This window comes from Pelophylax lessonae, assembly GCF_965119305.1.
Source record: "Pelophylax lessonae genome assembly, chromosome: 5".
Classification (NCBI taxonomy): Eukaryota; Metazoa; Chordata; class Amphibia; order Anura; family Ranidae; genus Pelophylax; species Pelophylax lessonae.
In genome coordinates this window covers 334,333,341-334,353,780 of record NC_138772.1, presented here as the reverse complement: position 1 = coordinate 334,353,780, position 20,440 = coordinate 334,333,341, and the positions used below count along the sequence as shown (strand labels likewise).

The window sequence follows — 20,440 nt, the reverse complement described above, 5'->3', positions numbered from 1 at the left end:
CCCTGCCTCATGTTAAGAGCATGTGGCCTGATATGATTCAGGGGGGAGGGGCTAGCTCAACACTCCCCCCCCTTCCCTTTCCTGGCCTGCAGGCTGCCTGCTCCTTAACAACCATGTTGTTTTATTTTAAAAAAGGTTGAAGTTTTTTTACTGTATATACTATTTAAAATCCAGTATTACACTGTCTCAGCCTGCTCTGCACATGCATGGGGTGACGTCACTTCCAGGATCCGGGCAGAGGAGGCGGCACGCATTCTGAGCGTGCATGCTCTATTTGGCCATCTGAACGCGTGTGATTAATTTTGAAGGGTTCACCAATTAACTAAAACCATGAAACTCCAGAACACCTGCATTGCAGCACACTACAATGCATGATAACATACTACCATACATTTGTTGTGTGCTGCATCAGATTTTAAGTCTGCTGTGGTGCATTGGCAGCCTTTTCAAATACATTTGCTGCTTTAAAGCAACATGCTGTGACGTGCATGCCGTAATGCAGCACGATAGACCAGATAGGTCTTCTTGGGCCCTGAATGTTTTTGGGAAGGGAAGCGTGTGTTTGAAACAGATGATGTAGCGAAATTTAAAGGTAGCCCTAACTTTACATATTTGAGTAATGGAAGTGTTAATTTCCACAATCAAAGGTTTTTTAATGTGTCGAATATAAAGATCACGTGTTCATCTTACTTTACAGGTGGCCAAAGTGCTGTGGTGGTATTATTTTTCCAAAGCAATTGAATTTATGGACACCATTTTCTTTGTTTTACGGAAAAAGAATAGCCAAATCACTTTCCTCCATGTTTATCACCATGCCACAATGTTCAATATATGGTGGTGTGTTCTCAACTGGATTCCGTGTGGACAAAGTAAGTGTTAATCTAAAACTAAATGGGCGATTTATATGAGATTTGCAGTAGAATAACCTTTGCAATCCGTGACACCTCTGACAGGTTCAGGTACTACTTCTGGCTGTTGTAGAATGTGACTGGAATTACACTTTGTCTTAACCACTCTTTGATGTATGAAATTCCCATTAATTTGAGAAATCTTTACATGCTCATTGGTTTGCCAGAATTGCTGTTATTTTGTTCTTTGGTGAAGTAAATTATATACAAATTATACATCTGAGTAAGCATTTTTTTTAAAAAAAAAATATATGTACACAAGAGGCTGATATAAAGTACACAAATTAATGCAGCTTTGTAATCTAATAATATACAGTACCACTAAATGTATTTTTAAGTGCAAGCAACGTGACTAAAATCGGATTTTTGTAAGATCTTACCGTAAAATCCTTTTCTCTTAGCTCATTGACAGACGTAGTCTTCTTGATTCACAAGAACTGGGTTATGTTGTCTCCGCAGGAGTAGGACAAGGCAGAAAGAAAAAACGTTCTGGCTCCACCCTAGGGGCAGTCCCAGAGGGTATATCCTCCCTCTCTCTGCTACAAGGAATCAGTTCTGTCACAAAGCAGCAACAGAGAATTTAACCCAACCCAACTCAATGATAGAGGGGCGGGTACTACGTCTGTCAATGAGCTAAGAGAAAAGGATTTTACGGTAAGATCTTACAAAAATCCGATTTTCTCTGTCGCTCATTGACAGACGTAGTCTTCTTGATTCACAAGAACTGGGACATCCAGAAGCAGTGCCACAAATGAGGGGTGGGATTGACAGAAATCAAAATCCAATCTAGAAGGCCCAACCGGTGCCAACTAGAAGTTTTAAAGGCTCATTATAAACAAAGAATGAGACTCAAATAAAAATTTCCAACGGAAAAAAACCCTCGAGGTAGACCACTGGTCTCCTCAAATGGCGGCCTGCAAAACCTTGCGGCCAAACGAGGCATCAGACGATGCCATTACATCAACTTTATAATATTTTGTAAAGGTATGCACCGACGACCAGGTAGCCGCCTTGCACACCTGGACCACTGACGCCTGATGGCGAAAGGCCCATGACGCACTAAGTGCCCGAGTGGAGTGCGCCTTAACAGGGAACGGGGGCTCCCGACCCTTAATAGAATAAGCCTGTACCAACGTCTGTCTGATCCATTTGGAAATAATCGCGGCAGATGCAGGCAACCCCTTTTTGGGTCCATCCGGGATCACAAAAAGTGAATCCGTCTTGCGAAACGAGTCTGTCGTTTTCAAGTATACCCTGATCGCCCGGACCACATCCAAGGAGTGCAAAGCAAACTCCCGAGGATGACTGGGCTTAGGACACAGGGAAGGTAATACAATTTCTTCATTCAGATGAAATTCTGAAACCACTTTTGGTAGGAAGGATGGATTCGGATGAAGAACCACCTTATCTCTATGAACCGCCAGATATGGGGAACGACAAGATAATGCGGCCAGTTCTGACACCCTGCGTGCAGAAGTGATAGCCACCAAGAAGGCCACCTTCTGGGACAACGTAGGTAGAGGAATCTCCCTAATATCTTCAAAGGGAGGTTTCTGAAGAACCGACAATACTAAATTAAGATCCCAGGGTGGTAACGGCACGCGCACTGGCGGAGCCAGATGTCGCACCCCCTGGATGAAATTCCGCACCAAGGAATGAGTAGCCAAAGGCTTCTGAAAGAAGATAGCTAATGCTGAGACCTGACCCTTGATAGTGCTCAAGGCCAGTTTCTGCTCAACCCCTTGTTGCAGAAAAGCTAATATTCGACTAACCGAATAAGATCGTGGGTGGAACCCCAGGGGTTCACACCATGCAATGTAGGACTTCCATGTGCGATGATAAATCTTTCTGGAAGTCGCTTTCCTTGCTTTAACTAGAGTAGGAATAACTGAAGCTGACAATCCCTTGTCCTTCAGCACCTGGGTCTCAATAGCCAGGCCGTTAAAGCCAGCGATCGTAACTCACCATACCGAACCGACAGGCACCCTCTCTTCACAATACCCTCTCCACCGGGGTGGGGGGTTGTGGACCACTCCGGACGCCTCGACTCTCTGGTTCCTGGCGTCCAAGCGAGACTTTTAACTCGCAAGGTCAGTCCCTCCAATGGGACTCCGTCGCGGCCGACCCAGCGCGGAGCTCTGGTCTGCACGCGCTCGTAGGCAGAAACCGGGGTGACCACTGGATCTCAACATCCAGCCCGTCGCCCGGCCCCGCATACTTACTTGAATGTGTCGCGGCCGACCAAGCGCGATGCAATGGTCTGCGCGCGCTCGTAGGCCGGCTGGGGTGACCACTAGTGTCGCCCAGTCCGGCGTATTTGCTTGAAGATCTCACAGGAAAAAAACACTGGAGAAAACTACCTAAAAAATATTTTTTCTAAAAAAAAAATCTTGCCAGGACCAGAGATCCCAGCAAGGAACTTAGGTCCTTACTCCTGACTAGACAGAAAAAAACTGATTCCTTGTAGCAGAGAGAGGGAGGATATACCCTCTGGGACTGCCCCTAGGGTGGAGCCAGAACGTTTTTTCTTTCTGCCTAGTCCTACTCCTGCGGAGACAACATAACCCAGTTCTTGTGAATCAAGAAGACTACGTCTGTCAATGAGCGACAGAGAAATTTTACTTGGTATCAGCCTCTTGCAGTCCCTGTAAAGTGGAGCTAAAGCCCCGTACACACGATTAGATTATCAAACAATCTGTCATCCGTTTTTTGTGGCATGCTAGTCTGATGTGGAAAGTGAAGAGGTTATTTTCATACGAATTTTCCCGTACGACAGAATTCTACTTCAGAAGTGATGTCATGTGTTGGATTGTTTTTGTATGTGTTCTTTCGTCTTTGAGCATGCATAGTCTTGCTCTTAAGATTTCTTTCTGTCGAAAACTGTACTAATGAGACAAAAATCGGACGTTGTGTTGACGGACGATACAAATTTTATAGCCTGCACATCAGGATTTTGCAAGCCGAAAAGTCGGAGTCGGCTGTCGAAAGCACCATACTAACAATCCGAAAATCGGCAGATCGGTCGTCGGACGAAATTTCCCTTCAGATTTTCTTATCCTGTGTACGGGCCTTTAGACTGGGGGAGGGAGAAGCAGCCAAAGAGCCAGTTATTCTGCACTACAAGGAGAATGCTGATAGGAGAATGACAGAGAGATTAATTTTATGGACTGTCATAGTCTGGTGGTTGGGGAGGACAAGACCTGAAAGCGTTACTGAACTGCAGCTGAAAAATACATTAGGTCTTTTCCAACACCAGCTAAGATCTGTCTAGTGTAGGAGAGCTACTGTATATCAATCTAACAACTGGGAGAACAGAAATACAAATCATTTTATAGATAAAGGAAGGTTGGTACCCGATAATGCAAATGTTTACGAGGAGTTGAGATTTCAAATGAGCAAACACACAAGAGGACATTAGTGTAAACTCAGGCACTGTAAAAAGGTTACGTCATTTAATATAGTTGAGAAAGCTTGACCTAAAAGGTTGATCCAGTTAATCCAATTAAGACATGTAAATTACACAGACTTTGTGGCTAAAAAAATCAAGCTCAAGTGAAAATCGAATAAAGTCTTGACACCAATACACTGTCTTACCCTGCTCTGCACATACAAGGAATTACGTCCTTCCAGGGTGCAGGCGGAGGAGGAGTTGCTTTAGAACTTAAATAACTGGCGTTTGTCCACATATCTGTTTGCAATAAATAAAAAAAATTAGAAGAAGTTTAATACACATACACTTTAATAAGAAACTATAGTAAAGGAGAGAACCTTGCCAAGTGTTGCCTAACATTACCCATGTACAAAACCACTGGCCTACCTGTCTTAGTATGAGTCTGACACAGTTTTCTAATTGTTCGAATGTTCACATACTAGTTAGTGATTTTCTGTACACAGAGGAAGTGGAAGGGCAAGGGGAGAAATCCGTTAGATTTGCTCTCCAAAAAACAACACTGACTTCTAACCATGCATAGCATAACATATCTGAACTCCAGCACACCAAGTTTACACTTCAATACATACTGCAGAATAGAGATCTCCCACATCATATAGAAAACGATCCAAAACTATTTTCCCTTTCTAACTCAGACATGTCAAGTCCCCAGGAAACTCAGGAGTCATCCAATATTTTGGTGGTCCCCTGGGAGCTTAACTCTTTCTATGGGATCCTGGTGTTCTGCGGACTCAGCACATGTCCGGTACACCAAGGCCACTCATCAGCACTGCATAGCAGAGTCTTCCTAGATGCTGTAATGTTGATGATCGAAGCAAAAAAAGAAAAAAAAAATATTGCCAGAGACAAACATTGAGACTGCACTGCTGTCAAAGGGGTAAGCCCTCCCTCCTATCCAATATGAACTGTGGCGCCTTTCTGCAGAGTAGAAAGTGAGCTGTTAGTGGAATATTGATCTAGAGCAGGGGTCTCCAAACTTTATAAACAAAGGGCCAGTTTACTGTCCTTCAAACTTTAGGGGCCGGACTGTGGCCAGTGAGAGAAGAAAATGTCCTGGTGTCAGTGGGAGAATACATTTCCCTATCATTGGTATTGGCGGGGGTATAGGTGCCCTATCATTGGTGTCAGTGGGAGGAATAGTGCCCCATCTTTGGTGCCTGTGGGAGTAATAATGTCCCATCATTTGTATCGATGGGAGGAATAGTGCCCAAGTGTCAGGAACTACGCCAGACTGTTGCGGACGGTGGAGGGGAATGATACCTCAAGGGCCGGATAAAAGCAAGCAAAGGGCATCTTGAGACCACTGTTCTAGAAGATCAGAGACTGGTCTGATGGTGGCTGTCCCCCAGGTACAGCTAAATCACTAAGCTGGACAGCTCCAGTCAATTTTTATTTTTATTTTTTTCAGATAGAGTGGGAAAGGTGTTAACCTCTTAATTTTTACTTCTGCCACCAGTGAATTAGACAGGAAATAAGTGCAAATCTCCTATATGAGGGAACACTGAAACAAATATAGATCATTTATTGAAAATTAGGTAATGCAGTCTAAGTGATTGACTATACTTAGATTACAGCTGACCCTTGAATAATTTGTTGTTATTCACTCCGTATATGTAAATCACACTTTTCTGATAAATGCTAGGATGTAAAGACTCATTTGTGTTATGCTATGTTTCTCTTTTTCCCTGTATGCTTGTTGAAAAAGAAATAAAAAAAAAAAGTCACCTGGAAAACTCTTGGGGGGCTCAACCAAATCTCCCATGGTCTCCTGTAATGCTGTAAATTTCCTGGAGGATTAGCATGCGTTCTTCTGCCAATTGCTTACATATAGCAAACTTCAAGGAGTGGGGGGGCTAAAGCAGAGACTAATATATGAGCAAAGCCTTTAATTTATTTAAATGAAATGGCCTGCATTTTGCTTAACATAGCCACACCCACTGTTTGTCATGTCACGCCCATATCAATCTAGAAAACTTCTCCCAGGGTTGACATCTCTAAATCTATTCCTGTCCTACAGAACTGCACAACCTAGATGGTGTTTGAAATTGTGTTACTTCCTAGTTACGGGAGAATCATATATTCCAACAACAAATCCTACGCCTCCACTCATTTCTCTTTGCACCGCCATGCTTTGAGAATTGTGATTGGTCAAGCAGCACATCCTGAATGCAATTTCCTCATTGTGAATGTCCCCGACTGTGTATGTCACAAAAGAGTGTCAGATAATTAGACCAACCTCCTGTTCTTTAGGCCTTGTTCACACTTGCTGAAAATAATTACACTAAATAAACACGCCTATAGTGTTAATGCGGGTTGTTCTTTGAGTTTGCATTGCATTTAACGCACGTTAAAGGCAAGTTAAAAACACTCCCCCACATGCCTAGTTTTTTTCTTGGCTGGTTTTAACAAGACCCAATGCTCTGCAAACGCTCCACAAACTAATCGCAAACTCTCTGCAAACACATGCCGGTGTGTTTATGGTGCGTTACCATGGACTTAAATAGTGTTGAGAGATAGAGTTGAGATGCTTCAACACCTTCCAAACTCCACATGAAGTATCATTTTTGAAGTGCGGCAACGTGTTGCAAACTTTTTATGTTTTGATAATGTGAACAGCACTATGTGCTGTCCATATTATCAATTGCAGAGTGCTTTACTAGGAGTTTGAGAAGAGTTTAAAATGCACCCTAACCTCCTGCTTTTAATGTCCGTGTAAACAGGGCCTTACAACTGGTATCACTAAATGGGGGACCATGGTCTGGACTCGTTCTATCTGGACCACCAGCCAAGCTGCAGTGTAGGTTCCCCCATACTCTGCAGTGATTGATTGTTAGAACCTCAGTATCATAATAACCAAAGACATTGTGTGTGCCCTGCGTCCAGCATCACAGGAGGATGAAAATGTCCAAATCTGCAGCCTGCTCTGCCTCTTGCATGTCACTAAAAGGTATTAGGGCACTGTGATGTGGACACCTGATGCCTGAGGGCACTGTGATGTGGACACCTGATGCCTAAGGGCACTGTGATGGAGACACCGGATGTGGGGTCAGTACTTGGACCTCTGCTACAAAAAGAGTCTACTTTCAGGACCCCATTTAAATTATAATGCAACACCCCTGCTTTACAACATAAGTCCAGATTAGACAGACCATGCAGTTTTGGAAAATTCCAAGGAACCTTTATTTATTGTCAATCCATTTGTTATATGTATTTTAGAGAAGAGTTATGCGGTGTTCAGTAAGACATAGCACTAAGGCAGAACAAGCCCTTTTTTTAGCCTGGCTACAATGCTGAAATTTGATTAATTTAACTAAAAGCGGTGTGATACTGCACATTGTTTGTAGTGTGCTAATAGTGCTTCTTACCTAGATAGTAGTGGGATATATAACAGTAATTCTGACAAATTTTATTTAAACTTTTTAGGTTTTTGTATTACAATCAAACCTATTACTTCAGTAAAATACTGTTTTAGATCAATATTTCTTTTTTAGAGTTTGCTATAACATGTCTCGGTTTCGTTCAAATGCTATTACAGGTTTCTTTGGACCTACCCTGAACAGTTTCATCCATGTTCTCATGTATTCCTACTATGGCCTGTCAGTTATTCCATCCATGCACAAATACCTCTGGTGGAAGAAGTATCTTACTCAGGCCCAGCTGGTAGGTAATGTTCATCCATCCACTAAAAACAATAATTAGAACACTAGCAGAGAAGCTTTTCTTTAGACAGCAACCATTTAAGCAAGTCTATCTCTATAAACTCTGCATAGTCATGTCTGGGAACCTTTAACCTCCCTGGCGGTATGATTCTTTTGGATTTTAGGTGCTGAAAGCGGTACCATTATTTTGCATGTAATTCTTGTGAATGAGCAGCCCAAACCAACTGTATACATTTATTATATATATATATATATATATATATATATATATATATATATATATATATACACACACTGTATATATATATATATATATATATATATATACATATATATATATATATATACACACACACACTGTATATATATATATATACACTGTATGTATATATACACTGTATGTATATATATATATATATATATATATATATATACACACACACTGTATGTATATTATATATATATATATATATATATATTTACATAAAAAGTACAGTAAAACTGCAGGAAAGGGCACTGGGGGGCAATGTAATGTGAATTTTTTTTATTTTGAATGGTATCAGTGTGTTTGGTGTATTTTACATTAGAATTTGCCGCCGGTTCCACCCCCCGGCGGACGCATACCGCCCACATTCTTATCTGGATCCCGGAGAAAAGGTAAGTAAAACCTCTACCAGGATCCAGCGATCTTCCTAGCGCTACCCCGAGTGTGACTCGGGGTTACCGCATTTGGCTCTAAAATCTAACCCCGAGTCACACTCGGGAATACCGATAGGAAGGTTAAACATTCATATACTATAATGTTCAATAAGATAACACAATTAAAAATACAAGTTTATTACAAAACTCACAGTTAATATGATAAAAACATAGGTACAGATAAAACAATGAACAAATTACTACAGGAATGTTCAAAAATTCCTCCCACACAATACAATAATTCCCCAATGGTATCCCACACCAAGTAAGTACAAATATGTATATGTACAGTATCTCGCAAAAGTGAGTACACCCCTCACATCTTTGTAAATAACTTATTATACCTTTTCATGTGACAACACTGAAGAAATGACACTTTGCTACAATGTAAAGTAGTGAGTGTACAGCTTGTATACAGCTTGTGTCAATTTGCTGTCCCCTCAAAATAACTCAACACACAGCTATTAATGTCTAAACCGCTGGCAACAAAAGTGAGTACACCCCTAAGTGAAAATGTCCAAATTGGGCCCAATTAGACATTTTCCCTCCCTGGTGTCACGTGACTCAGTGTTACAAGGTCTCAGGCATGAATGTGGAGCAGGTGTGTTAAATTTGGTGTTATCGCTCTCATTCTCTCATACTGATCACTGGAAGTTCAACATGGCACCTCATGGCAAAGAACTCTCTGAGGATCTGACCATGGTTGACCAAAGAAGTTGAGTGCACGTGCTCAGTGTCATATCCAGAGGTTTTCTTTGGGAAATAGAGGTATGAATGCTGCCAGGTTTGCTGCAGACGTTGAAGGGGTGTGGGGTCAGCCTGTCAGTACTCAGACCATACGCTGCTTACTGCATCAAATTGGTCTGCATGGCTGTCATCCCAGAAGGAAGCCTCTTCTATAGATGATGCACAGTTTGCTGAAGACAAGCAGGCCAACGACATGGATTACTGGAACCATGTCCTGTGGTCTGATGAGACCAAGATGAACTTATTTGGTTCAGAAGGTGTCAAGCGTGTGTAGTGGCAACCAGGTGAGGAGTACAAAGACAAGTGTGTCTTTCCTACAGTCAAGCATGGTGGTGGGAGTGCCATGGTCTGGAGCTACATGAGTGCTGCCGGCACTGGGGAGCTACAGTTCATTGAGGGAATCATGAATGCCAACATGTACTGTGACATACTGAAGCAGAGCATGATACCCTCCCTTCGGAGACTGGGCCGCAGGGCTGTATTCCAACATGATAACGACCCCAAACACACCTCCAAGACGACCACTGCCTTGCTAAAGAAGCTGAGGATAAAGGTGACGGAATGGCCAAGCACATCTCCAGACCTAAACCCTATTGAGCATCTGTGGGGCATCTTCAAACGGAAGGTGGAGGAGCGCAAGGTCTCTAAAATCCACCAGCTCCGTGATGTCGTCATGGAGGAGTGGACGAGGACTCCAGTGTCAACCTGTAAAGCTCAGGTACACTCCATTCCCAGGAGGGTTAAGACGGTGCTGGAAAATAATGGTGGCCACACAAAATATCGACACTTTGGGCCCAATTGGGACATTTTCACTTAGGGGTTTACTCACTTTTGTTGCCGGGGGTTTAGACATTGACTGTGTGTGGAGTTATTTTGAGGGGACAGCAAATTTACATTGTAGCAAAGTGTCATTTCTTCAGTGTTTTTACATGAAAAGATATAATAAAATATTTACAAAAATGTGAGGGGTGCACTCACTTTTGTGAGATACTGTATATATATGATAAACAGTCAGCTGTTCAACCATATGCTGGCTTAAAAACAAAAGCTTTACATTGGGGATTTCCAGACGGGGAAATATTTATCTTAACGCATTTCGCAGGAACACCACGCTTCTTCATAGTGATAGGAAGGAACCTAAAAGTACTATGAACAATAACAAAAATTTTAGATGACATAATGTACAATAATTATGCAGATTTTACTATATATGAAACAAACTGGCTCACTGTCCTTGCGCGCACAGGGTCCAAGGATAGGGGGCAGACACTAAACTCCCTTGGACAGACTTGGGTCACACAATTAGACCAGGCTGCGAGCTGGGGAGGAGGAAGGAAAAAAAAACAAAACAAAAACAGAGAATAAACATAAATCTAATAAAATCTAACACCCAAAAAAGAACAAAATTAGGCTAGGACCACCCACCTGTTTTGGAAGGCACGGTAATAATGGTCACCAATGTACAGTATAGGCAGTAACTCAAGGATAAACCTTCACAAGGTAACGTGCATTTGAGAGAATCAAAAATGCATAACCAAATAATACAAAAAACAATTCAAAAATGAAATAAATTAAAATAATAAATAAATAACAAATTGGTAAATGATGTCTATCCACTAAAAACAAATAATCAGAACACTACCAGAGTAGCTTTTCTTTAGACAGCAACCCTTTAACCAAGTGTATCTCTATGCACTCGGCATAGTCATGTTGCTTCTGAGTTTTATATCCATGCACTGCAAATAGGTATGGTGTCCCCAAATTGTATTGACATGCACTTTACACAGTTATGTTGTTCCCGAGTTGTATTGGAATGCACTGTAAATAGTCACATTGTTATTGAGATGTATTTACATGCACTGTACATAGTCATTTTGTTCCCAAGTTGTATTTATACAAACTATACATAGTCGGGATGTTCACAAGTTATACTTCCATACAATATATTATATATATATATATATATATATATATTGTTAGGTTGTTCACGAGTTGTATTTATGTGAACTGTACAGAATCATATTGTATTGCAAATATTTTCCATAAAAACGATTTACGAAATTCTATTGATTTGAATATCAGGGGGTAGAAAGCTGAATCTGGTCAGAGACCTCATCATAAATATAAAAAAGCACTACTAGAATTGCTAGTGGAGTGGAGCTTCATTTGCCTCTGTTCTGAAATCTTTTGAGTCTGGCCAGGGCTGCTGCTTAGTGCTTATTCACTCTTGCTGCAAACCAATTTCCTGATGGATGCAGAAGTAAAGACTACAGTGCCTGGGGACCGATCTCTGCAGTGGACCAGCAGTAGTATTTGGCCCTACTACTGCAAACATGCTACAGGTTATTTTTGCAGTTTATATTTTTTACCTTTCAATTTGGCTTTTATGTTTCTTCCAGGAGTATTTTTTTTTTGTGAATGGATCTCAGCTTCATCTGTGTTTAAAATGGATATTCTTCTGCCCCTTAGTAGCGGCCTGTGGTTTGGATTTTGATCATCCATCAATGTAGGGCACTTGTCTACAGTATCCGCATGATGGATAATCCAGCAAATTAGCTAGAATAGAAAGCAGTAGTATACTTTTTAGCCATCTCACACACTAGTCCTGAGAACAGACTTTTTCTCTACTTTCCACAAAGGCCATTTTTGGTCAAGCTCCAGCCATAAAGGATTCCACAAAAACACTCTTAGAAATATAATTCATATTCCTTGTGCATCAGTTTTAAATGTCAGTGATTCAACACCAGTTAATGTATGGTGAAATCTATAAATTTGCCACTTGTTTCAAGAATTACCGCAATGAATGAATACCAGAGTGATGTAGACCAATGTACCTATAATGATGCTGTCATTTTGTCTGTTTTTAGATTCAGTTTGTGCTCACCATCTCTCACACGCTCAGTGCGGTCGTTAAACCCTGTGGGTTTCCTTTTGGATGTCTAATATTCCAGTCATCCTATATGACTACATTGGTCATATTATTTGTAAACTTTTATCTAAAGGTAAGTCAAATGCTGCATGCTTTCAGGGAAAATAGGTTGAACCTGTGGTGGGCTTGAGATTTATCAGTCCTAGTTTTCAGTTTTGCAGAAACACACTACAGTCCATTTAACATGGTTTCCTTTGGGCCATTTTCACATCTATGCATTTTATGGAAAGGACGAGGAACCAGCAGGTTGTGTTTTTGGTTCCATAGACTTCAATGGATCAAAAATGTGTAATGAATAACGCAAAATGCACCTGGAATATGCATCAACTGCAACCTGCATAGGTGTGAACTAGGCCTAAACTGTCTATGGGGCAAAGCCAAAGCACAACTCATCATGGATCCACTTGATCCAAATCAAAAAGTCAAGACTAAATTTCAGATCTTTAGAAATGCTTATTAAATTTGTTAGAAGCAAAACACAAACACCCTTGTATGACAGTCCTTCGATAAAGTCCACTTGTCATGAGACAATTAGATGGCTGCCATTTCTGGTCTTCATCTGAAAAAGTTGCCTGGCCACGTTACCTTGCTTCTGGTACCCAGACTCATAATAGACCTGCAGTAGATAAAAGTCACAATTCCTTATGTCTTTTCCAGTTGCAGGTCAGTGATTCAGAAAGCATTTTATACTTAGGAACAGTATAACAAGAAAGGATCTAGCAAGGAGTTCAGCAGTGGAAGCGCACATGTTACCTTCATAACAAGTGTACTTCGGTTAGGGCTGCAGTTAATAACAGATGCCATTGTGTACCATGATAGGTCACATCAGTAGCAATGATGTCATAACTATTCCACAAAAAAGTACTTTCTCTTACGTCCTCCGACAGTCGCCGCCTCTCCATATTCGTCACAATGGGGTTATTGACCTTTGCTCCGTAGGAGTAGCTAGGCAACAGAATATGTCAATATTAAAGCTTTTAGCATATCCCACCCCCAGGGGGTGGTCCCCTCAGTCAATACCCTCCTGCTTCCTGTATCCATACCTCAGTTTCATTGTCTAGCTATCAGGAGTAGCAGGCTGTTTCTGTGCTGGGGCTTTTTGTCTCAGCCTTTATCTTCTTTTTGATTTTATTTGAGTGTTTTTTCTCTATCTTTACTTAGCTGTTTATTTCTTCAGCTTTAGTTAGTTCTTCTGATGAAGAGGATCGTGCAGGCTGGGTCTCGGGCTGGCCCCCCTGGTCGCAGGTTGTGGGCCAGTGGCTTCCCAGCCTGCCATCGAGCGTTCAGTCAGGTTTTTTCCTGGCATGTGTGAACGACCCATCCCTGTTCGCTGCAGGGATACTGCGGTGAGGTGGCTACCTCACTGGACGCCATGCGGTTTCGCACCGCAGTTCTGCTGCGTCCTGGCTGCGACTCTCCCTGTCCTCTGTGCAGCGGCTTGATCGCTTGTGCGGGCTCCCCACGCCATTCAGAAGGTAAGTGTATCTGTGTGGGGACTTGTCTGTTTAGTGGGTGTCAGTCTGGGACTGTGTAACCCAGCTTTTCTGTACACACTATTGGGCTCCCTGTCTGTTTTGCTGCCTTCTGTGGGCTACAGGGAGGGGGGCTGCCCTGCACTGTTCTGTGTTACAGACTGTGTGCTTTTTCTGTGTGACAGGCTGTATGCTGTGGGGCATGAGGTGAACATGTTTGTGCATACATGCGGCGGCCGCTGCTGCGGTCCGCCATTGTTTTATTATACTGCAGGCGTGTGATGGCCATTACTGTATACAGGGAGCGGCGTTTTTGGCGCCAAGCGCCGCCATTTTGGCTGCGATCGCTCCTGCCTCATGTCAGCGCTGCGTGATCTCTGCCTTTGCAGTCCTCCTCCGGCGGCCATTTTTTTGTAGCCTTCCATAGGCTTTATAGGAGCGGTCGTTATTGCATCACTTCCTTTTCCCTGAGAACAGTGATCCCTGCAGCAGCCCAAGTGGTCTCTCCAGGTTTACCTTCTTTATTCCTGTATTCATTGCCTAAAGTTTGTACTTATCCCTGTGGGGTTCGGTGTGTGCTGTGTGTGTGCGGTGGGCTGCGCTCGCTGCGATTTTAAAGGGGCAGTTACCCTTTTTTTCCTGCAAACTTTTGGGGGCATGGATTCTCAGGAAAGCAAATTTCCTCCCACTTTAATGGGAGGCCAAGGGGCTGCTGCTGCTCCCCCCGAGGGGGGCGATTTGGCTACCATTGTGGCTAACCTAGCTGCTCAGGTACAGATGCTTGTGGCTGCTCAATCCACAAAACGGCCCAGAGTTTCAATTTCCTCTGATTCAGAGGGCGATGGTGATGGGGCTGCTATGGCTGGGGTCCCCTTATCGGGGTCCCGTTCGTCCCTGGACCTTGCAGGGTCGGAGGGGGAGGCAGAGGTTGAAGGGGTTGATGATTCCCCCCTGGCTCGTCTGAAGAGCTTGCAATCATGGATGAATTGGTTGCTTCTATCAAACAAACTCTGCATTTGCAGGATGAACCATGTCCTCCTGCCGTCCTGGCCTCTTATGGGAAGCAGCGGAGACGCAAATCATTGCAGGTTTTTCCTTGCACTGAGGACTTTCAGCGCGCTGTTAGTGAACAATGGCGCAATATAAAGAAGCCTTTTGCTGTGCCAAGTAGGTTCAAGCTGAGTTATCCCTTCACGCCCGCCACTGATGAACGTTGGTGTGTGCCGCCTCCGGTGGATCACGCGGTGGCGGTTTTGAATAAATCTACTGCGATTCCGGCGGAGGATACCCCGGTGTTCCGGGATCCCACGGACAGGAGGCTGGAGTCTCTTGCCCGCCATACTTACTCGGTTACCGGTTCCATGCTAAAAGCTATTTTTGCTTCCCTTATGGCAGCTCAGGCTGTCGCGGATTGGACGCAGGTGGCTGATTCTGCCCCGCCGACAACGTTGGCTATGGTAGATCAAATTCATCAGGGTGTCATGTATTTGTGTGATGCGGACCTAGATATGGTCCCTTTGGCTGCACGTGTGCACAGCGTGGCGGTGTTGACACGCCGCTTGATTTGGCTGAAATGTTGGTCTGTGGACCAATCTTCTCGCAAAACTCTGGCTAATCTACCTTATACGGGATCTCGCCTTTTTGGGGAATCCTTGGATACGCTGATTAAGGGGATCACTGGGGGTAAGAGCACGCTCTTGCCCCAGTCTCACAAGGCTAAGGTTGCTCAAGGTAAGAAGCATCCTTCGTTTAGGCCCTCTCAGGGGTCCTTTCGTGCCTTTCGGTCACACTATAAGGGCAAGCCCTTCAAAGGTCAAGGCTCCCAAAAGAAGCCGTGGACAGGTAAGCAGAAGTCCGGCCAGTCCGGGTCTGCTGCCCATAACAATGCGGCCTGAAGGGGCGCCCTCACCCAGTTCTGGGGTGGGGAGACGTTTGCTCGGTTTTCTTCAACCCTGGCTGGCCCGCGTTCGGGACAGGTGGGTTCAGGAGATCGTTCGGTCCGGTTACAAGATCGAGTTTCTCTCTCGGCCGGTGAGCAGATTTTTTCCCTCAAATCTTCAACTGTCTCCGGAGCATTTGCGGGATCTGCACCTGGCGGTGTGGGACCTGCGGGCTCAGGGAGTGGTGGTTCCGGTGCCTCATCGGGACAGATTTCGGGGGTTTTATTCAAATCTGTTCACTGTGCCCAGAAAGGAGGGCAAGGTACGTCCGATTCTGGACTTAAAAGCTCTGAACCGCTTTGTGCGGGTTCACAAGTTCTGCATGGAATCCCTGCGCTCGGTGGTGGCTGCTCTAGTTCCGGGAGAATTCATGGCCTCCATCGACTTGAAGGATGCGTACCTTCACATCCCCATTTTCGAGGGTCACCAGAGGTACCTTCGATTCGCCATTGCGGAGGATCATTACCAATTCGTGGCGCTGCCTTTTGGTCTCGCTTCGGCTCCGCGGGTGTTTACCAAGGTGCTTGCACCGGTTCTGGCCTTATTGAGAGCCCAGGGCATCTCGGTCCTGGGGTATCTGGACGACATTCTGGTTCGGTCTGCGACCAGTCAGGGTCTGGTAAAAGACCTGTCTGTCACGGTGAAAACTCTACAGGAGTTTGGTTGGACGATAAACTTTCCGAAATCGACGCTGTGTCTGTCGGTTCGTCTTCCCTACCTGGGAATGATTCTGGACTCTGTTCAGGCGAAGGTCTTCCTGCCGGAAGACAAACTCAGGACACTTCAGGAAGAAGTCAGGTCCCTCACGGACGCTCCGTGCTCATCCCTCCGGACGTGCATGAGGTGTCTGGGATTGATGGTCTCGGCCTTCGAGGCGATTCCCTTCGCCCAGTTTCACGCGAGGGGTCTCCAAGCGGAGATCCTGTCCAGGTGGGACGGGCGACCGCAATCTCTGGATCTTCAAATCTCGTTGAGTCCGCGCACCAGAAGGGATCTTCTGTGGTGGCTACAGTCCCCGGCGGTGTCGGGAGGCAAGTCTTTTCGTCTTTCGTGGACGGTGATCACCACGGATGCCAGCCTGTCGGGCTGGGGTGGTGTTCTGGGCGTTCTGTCCGTCCAGGGTACTTGGTCGGAGGGGGAATCCTCCCTTCTGATCAACATTCTGGAATTGCGGGCGATAAATCTCTGCCTTCGACGTTGGACGGACAGGCTTCAGGGCCGTCCGGTTCGGGTGCAGACGGACAATGCCACAGTGGTGGCCTACATCAACCACCAAGGGGGCACCAGGAGTGCCCAGGCGGCTCAGGAGGTGGCCGACATTCTGTCTTGGGCCAAGACGCACGTCCCGGCGATAACAGCGGTTCACATTCCGGGGGTGGAGAACTGGCAGGCGGATTATCTGAGTCGCCAGACCCTGGACCAGGGGGAATGGTCACTCCACCCGGATGTCTTCCAGATGTTGTGCGCGAAGTGGGGTCTTCCGGATGTGGACCTGTTCGCGTCTCGTCTGAACAACAAGGTGGGAAGGTTCGTGGCAAGGACGCGCGATCCTCGGGCAGACGCGTCGGACGCGTTAGTGGCTCCGTGGCATCAGTATCGCCTGATGTATGCTTTCCCACCGATTCAGCTGCTATCCAGGTTCCTTCGCAGGTTGTCCTCGGAACCGCTCACTGTGATTCTGGTGGCGCCAGACTGGCCTCGGTCTTGGTACGCAGACCTCGTGAATCTGGCGGTCGACGCTCCATGGCGTCTGCCTCTTCGAGAAGATCTTCTGTCTCAAGGACCGATATTCCATCCTGCTTTACAGTGGCTGGCTTTGACGGCCTGGCTGTTGAAACCGAGGTCCTGAGGGATAGGGGTCTCTCCCCTGAGGTCATTCACACTTTGATCAACGCTAGAAAGACCTCTTTGGGGAAGGTTTACTACCATACTTGGAAGGCCTATTTTTGGCTGGTGTGAGTCCAGGGGGTTTTCCCCTCGCTCTTACTCGGTGTCTAGGGTGTTGTCTTTCCTTCAAACGGGTGTGGACCAGCGTTTGGCGTTGGCCACGATTAAGGGTCAGATTTCTGCGCTGGCCGTTATTTTTCAACGCCCTGTGGCGTCAAACGCTTTGGTTAGCACCTTTGTTCAAGGGGTGCGACATTTGGTCCCTCCTAGGAGGGAGCCTTTGCCTCCATGGGACTTGAACCTTGTTCTGTCAGTGTTGCAACGTGCTCCTTTTGAAAAGATCAGGGAGATCTCGTTGTTCATGTCGTCCGAGAAGGTCGCTTTTTTGGTGGCGATCACTTCGGCTCGCAGAGTGTCGGAGCTGGCAGCCTTGTCCTGCAGGTCTCCGTATTTGGTGATTCACTTGGATAAGGTGGTCTTGCGACCTAACCCTTCTTTTCTTCCGAAGAGGATCTCGGAATTTCACCTCAATGAGGACATTGTCTTGCCTTCGCTTTGCGCGAAGCCTAAACATCCAAAGGAGGTGGCTTTACACTCCTTGGATGTTGTTCGGGCGATCAGGGTTTACCTGTCATCGACAAAATCCTTTCGCAAGACGGATTCTCTATTTGTCCTTCCAGAGGGGCCTCGGAAGGGCATGGCGGCGTCGGCTTCTACCATGATGGATCAGACAGACTATTGAGCAGGCATATGCTTTGAAGGGCAAGGTTCCCCCTATGCCTGTGAAGGCGCACTCTACCAGATCGCTGAGTGCGTCTTGGGCCTGTCATCATCGGGCCTCGGTGGCCCAGGTGTGTAAGGCAGCGACTTGGTCGTCCGTTCACACCTTCTCAAAGTTCTACAAAGTGGATGTTCAGGCTTCGGCAGATGCTTCCTTTGGCCGCAAGGTTCTTAGTGCGGCAGTACCTTAGGGTCCCTTGTTTTTGGGCCCTTGGCTGTTTGGGATGTTTTTATCCCTGGGTTATTTGTTCTTCCTGGGTTGTTGCTCCTGTTGAGCAATGTTTTTTTCATGCTGCCCAGCTGGTTTCCTTCCTTTGGTAAGGTTCCTTTCTCTGATGTGGGTCCGGCGTTGCCTTAGGCGCGGCTGCGTTTCCCACCCCTCATGTATGCACTGCTTTGGGACGTCCCCATTGTGACGAATATGGAGTGGCGGCGACTGTCGGAGGACGTAAGAGAAAACGGAATTTTTGTAAAATCTTACCTGTAAAATTCCTTTCTCTGAGTCCTCCGACAGTCGCCGCCCCCGCCCCTCTTTTGGGGTTTGTTTATGTACTCTACTGCTATTCTACTGAAACTGAGGTATGGATACAGGAAGCAGGAGGGTATTGACTGAGGGGACCACCCCTGGGGGTGGGATATGCTAAAAGCTTTAATATTGACATATTCTGTTGCCTAGCTACTCCTACGGAGCAAAGGTCAATAACCCCATTGTGACGAATATGGAGAGGCGGCGACTGTCGGAGGACTCAGAGAAAGGAATTTTACAGGTAAGATTTTACAAAAATTCCGTTTTTACCCTGCAGGCTTGTCCCTTAAAACAATAATGTCCCCAAGCGTCAGTTCAACTGTTCATAATTATGGAGCTCAGCAGAAATGGACATTTACTAGAATGAATGTTTACTTCAGGAGTGTTTACTCCAATCACGTTTTAGAAGTTCCTATTTTCTAGTCCCCTTGCAGATACAGTATAACTAGATGTTTGAAATGAACACAGGTTCATTTTACTTCAATAAGTCATTTTTTTCCCCATTTGTTATGCCACTATGGACCAAAAATGAATGGGCAACACATTTTTCACCCTATACAAGGCAACCTTTGTCTTTTGGTCACCTCTATCAAGTCCCAAAGAAACTTGGGTATAAACTTGCTAAAACTAGTTTCTAGAATTGTGCCATCATCCCATATTTTGGCAGTGCTCATTTTGGAAATTATTGATGCCATGTACCATTACTCAGGACTACAATTTTCTGGATACTGTGTGATTCTCTACTTCACTAAAATCTTTTGCCACAGCTGTACAAATTCTAGTAAATTGCTTTTATGGCTCCATTGTTTTTTTTTTTTTTTTTTTTTTTTAAGAAACAAGAGAACAGAAGAAAAACAGTAGTTAAAACCACAAATTTGAGAAAAAAAAAAGTGTGATATCCAGTCAGTGGATTATATTTGTATTATTTAAATTATTGCCAGTGAGTCTATGGAGCAGTATGAGTGAGTTTGCATGACTAAAGCTTAATACACACTATACAACTTTTATTGGTAGATTTCCTTTAGATTTGCCTTCAACTATATAGTGCAAGATCCTGCCTAATTACATACAAATTGAAAGTGTTTAGGTATGACCTCATATTATATGGTTTTGGCAAGTCTAAAGGCAAAAATCTAAAGAAAATTGTATAATATGTATCCAGCTTTAGTTCTAATAAGCTGCAATGGCCCCTACAGTTGGTGGCCTGGAGACTGGCATTGGAAAAGGGAAGACTAGCACATGGACATACCTTGCTTAGGTAAGGAAGACCACATGAAAAAAAGAATTGCTCATGTTTTTAGGACCCATTTACACAATTGCAGTGTGTTAGGGCCCATGAGCACTAGGCTTAAAAAATGTGTATTGCCTGTAGAAGTAGCTCAATGTTATCCTATGCGTCCATGCACAGTAGGACATTTAGAGACAGCAAAAAAGTCCTTCTG

General features: G+C 44.7%; 1 protein-coding gene across 1 annotated transcript in view; it reads left to right on the top strand.

Annotated features, from left to right (window-relative positions):
- The window catches only part of ELOVL2 (ELOVL fatty acid elongase 2), a 177,800-nt gene that overhangs the window by 155,613 nt on the left and 1,747 nt on the right, over positions 1-20,440 (top strand). Inside the window, exons 5-7 of the mRNA XM_082258838.1 lie at positions 698-869; positions 7,895-8,019; positions 12,332-12,466. Coding sequence (XP_082114964.1) covers positions 698-869; positions 7,895-8,019; positions 12,332-12,466 — 432 coding nt within the window. The remainder of the gene's footprint in view (positions 1-697; positions 870-7,894; positions 8,020-12,331; positions 12,467-20,440) is intronic.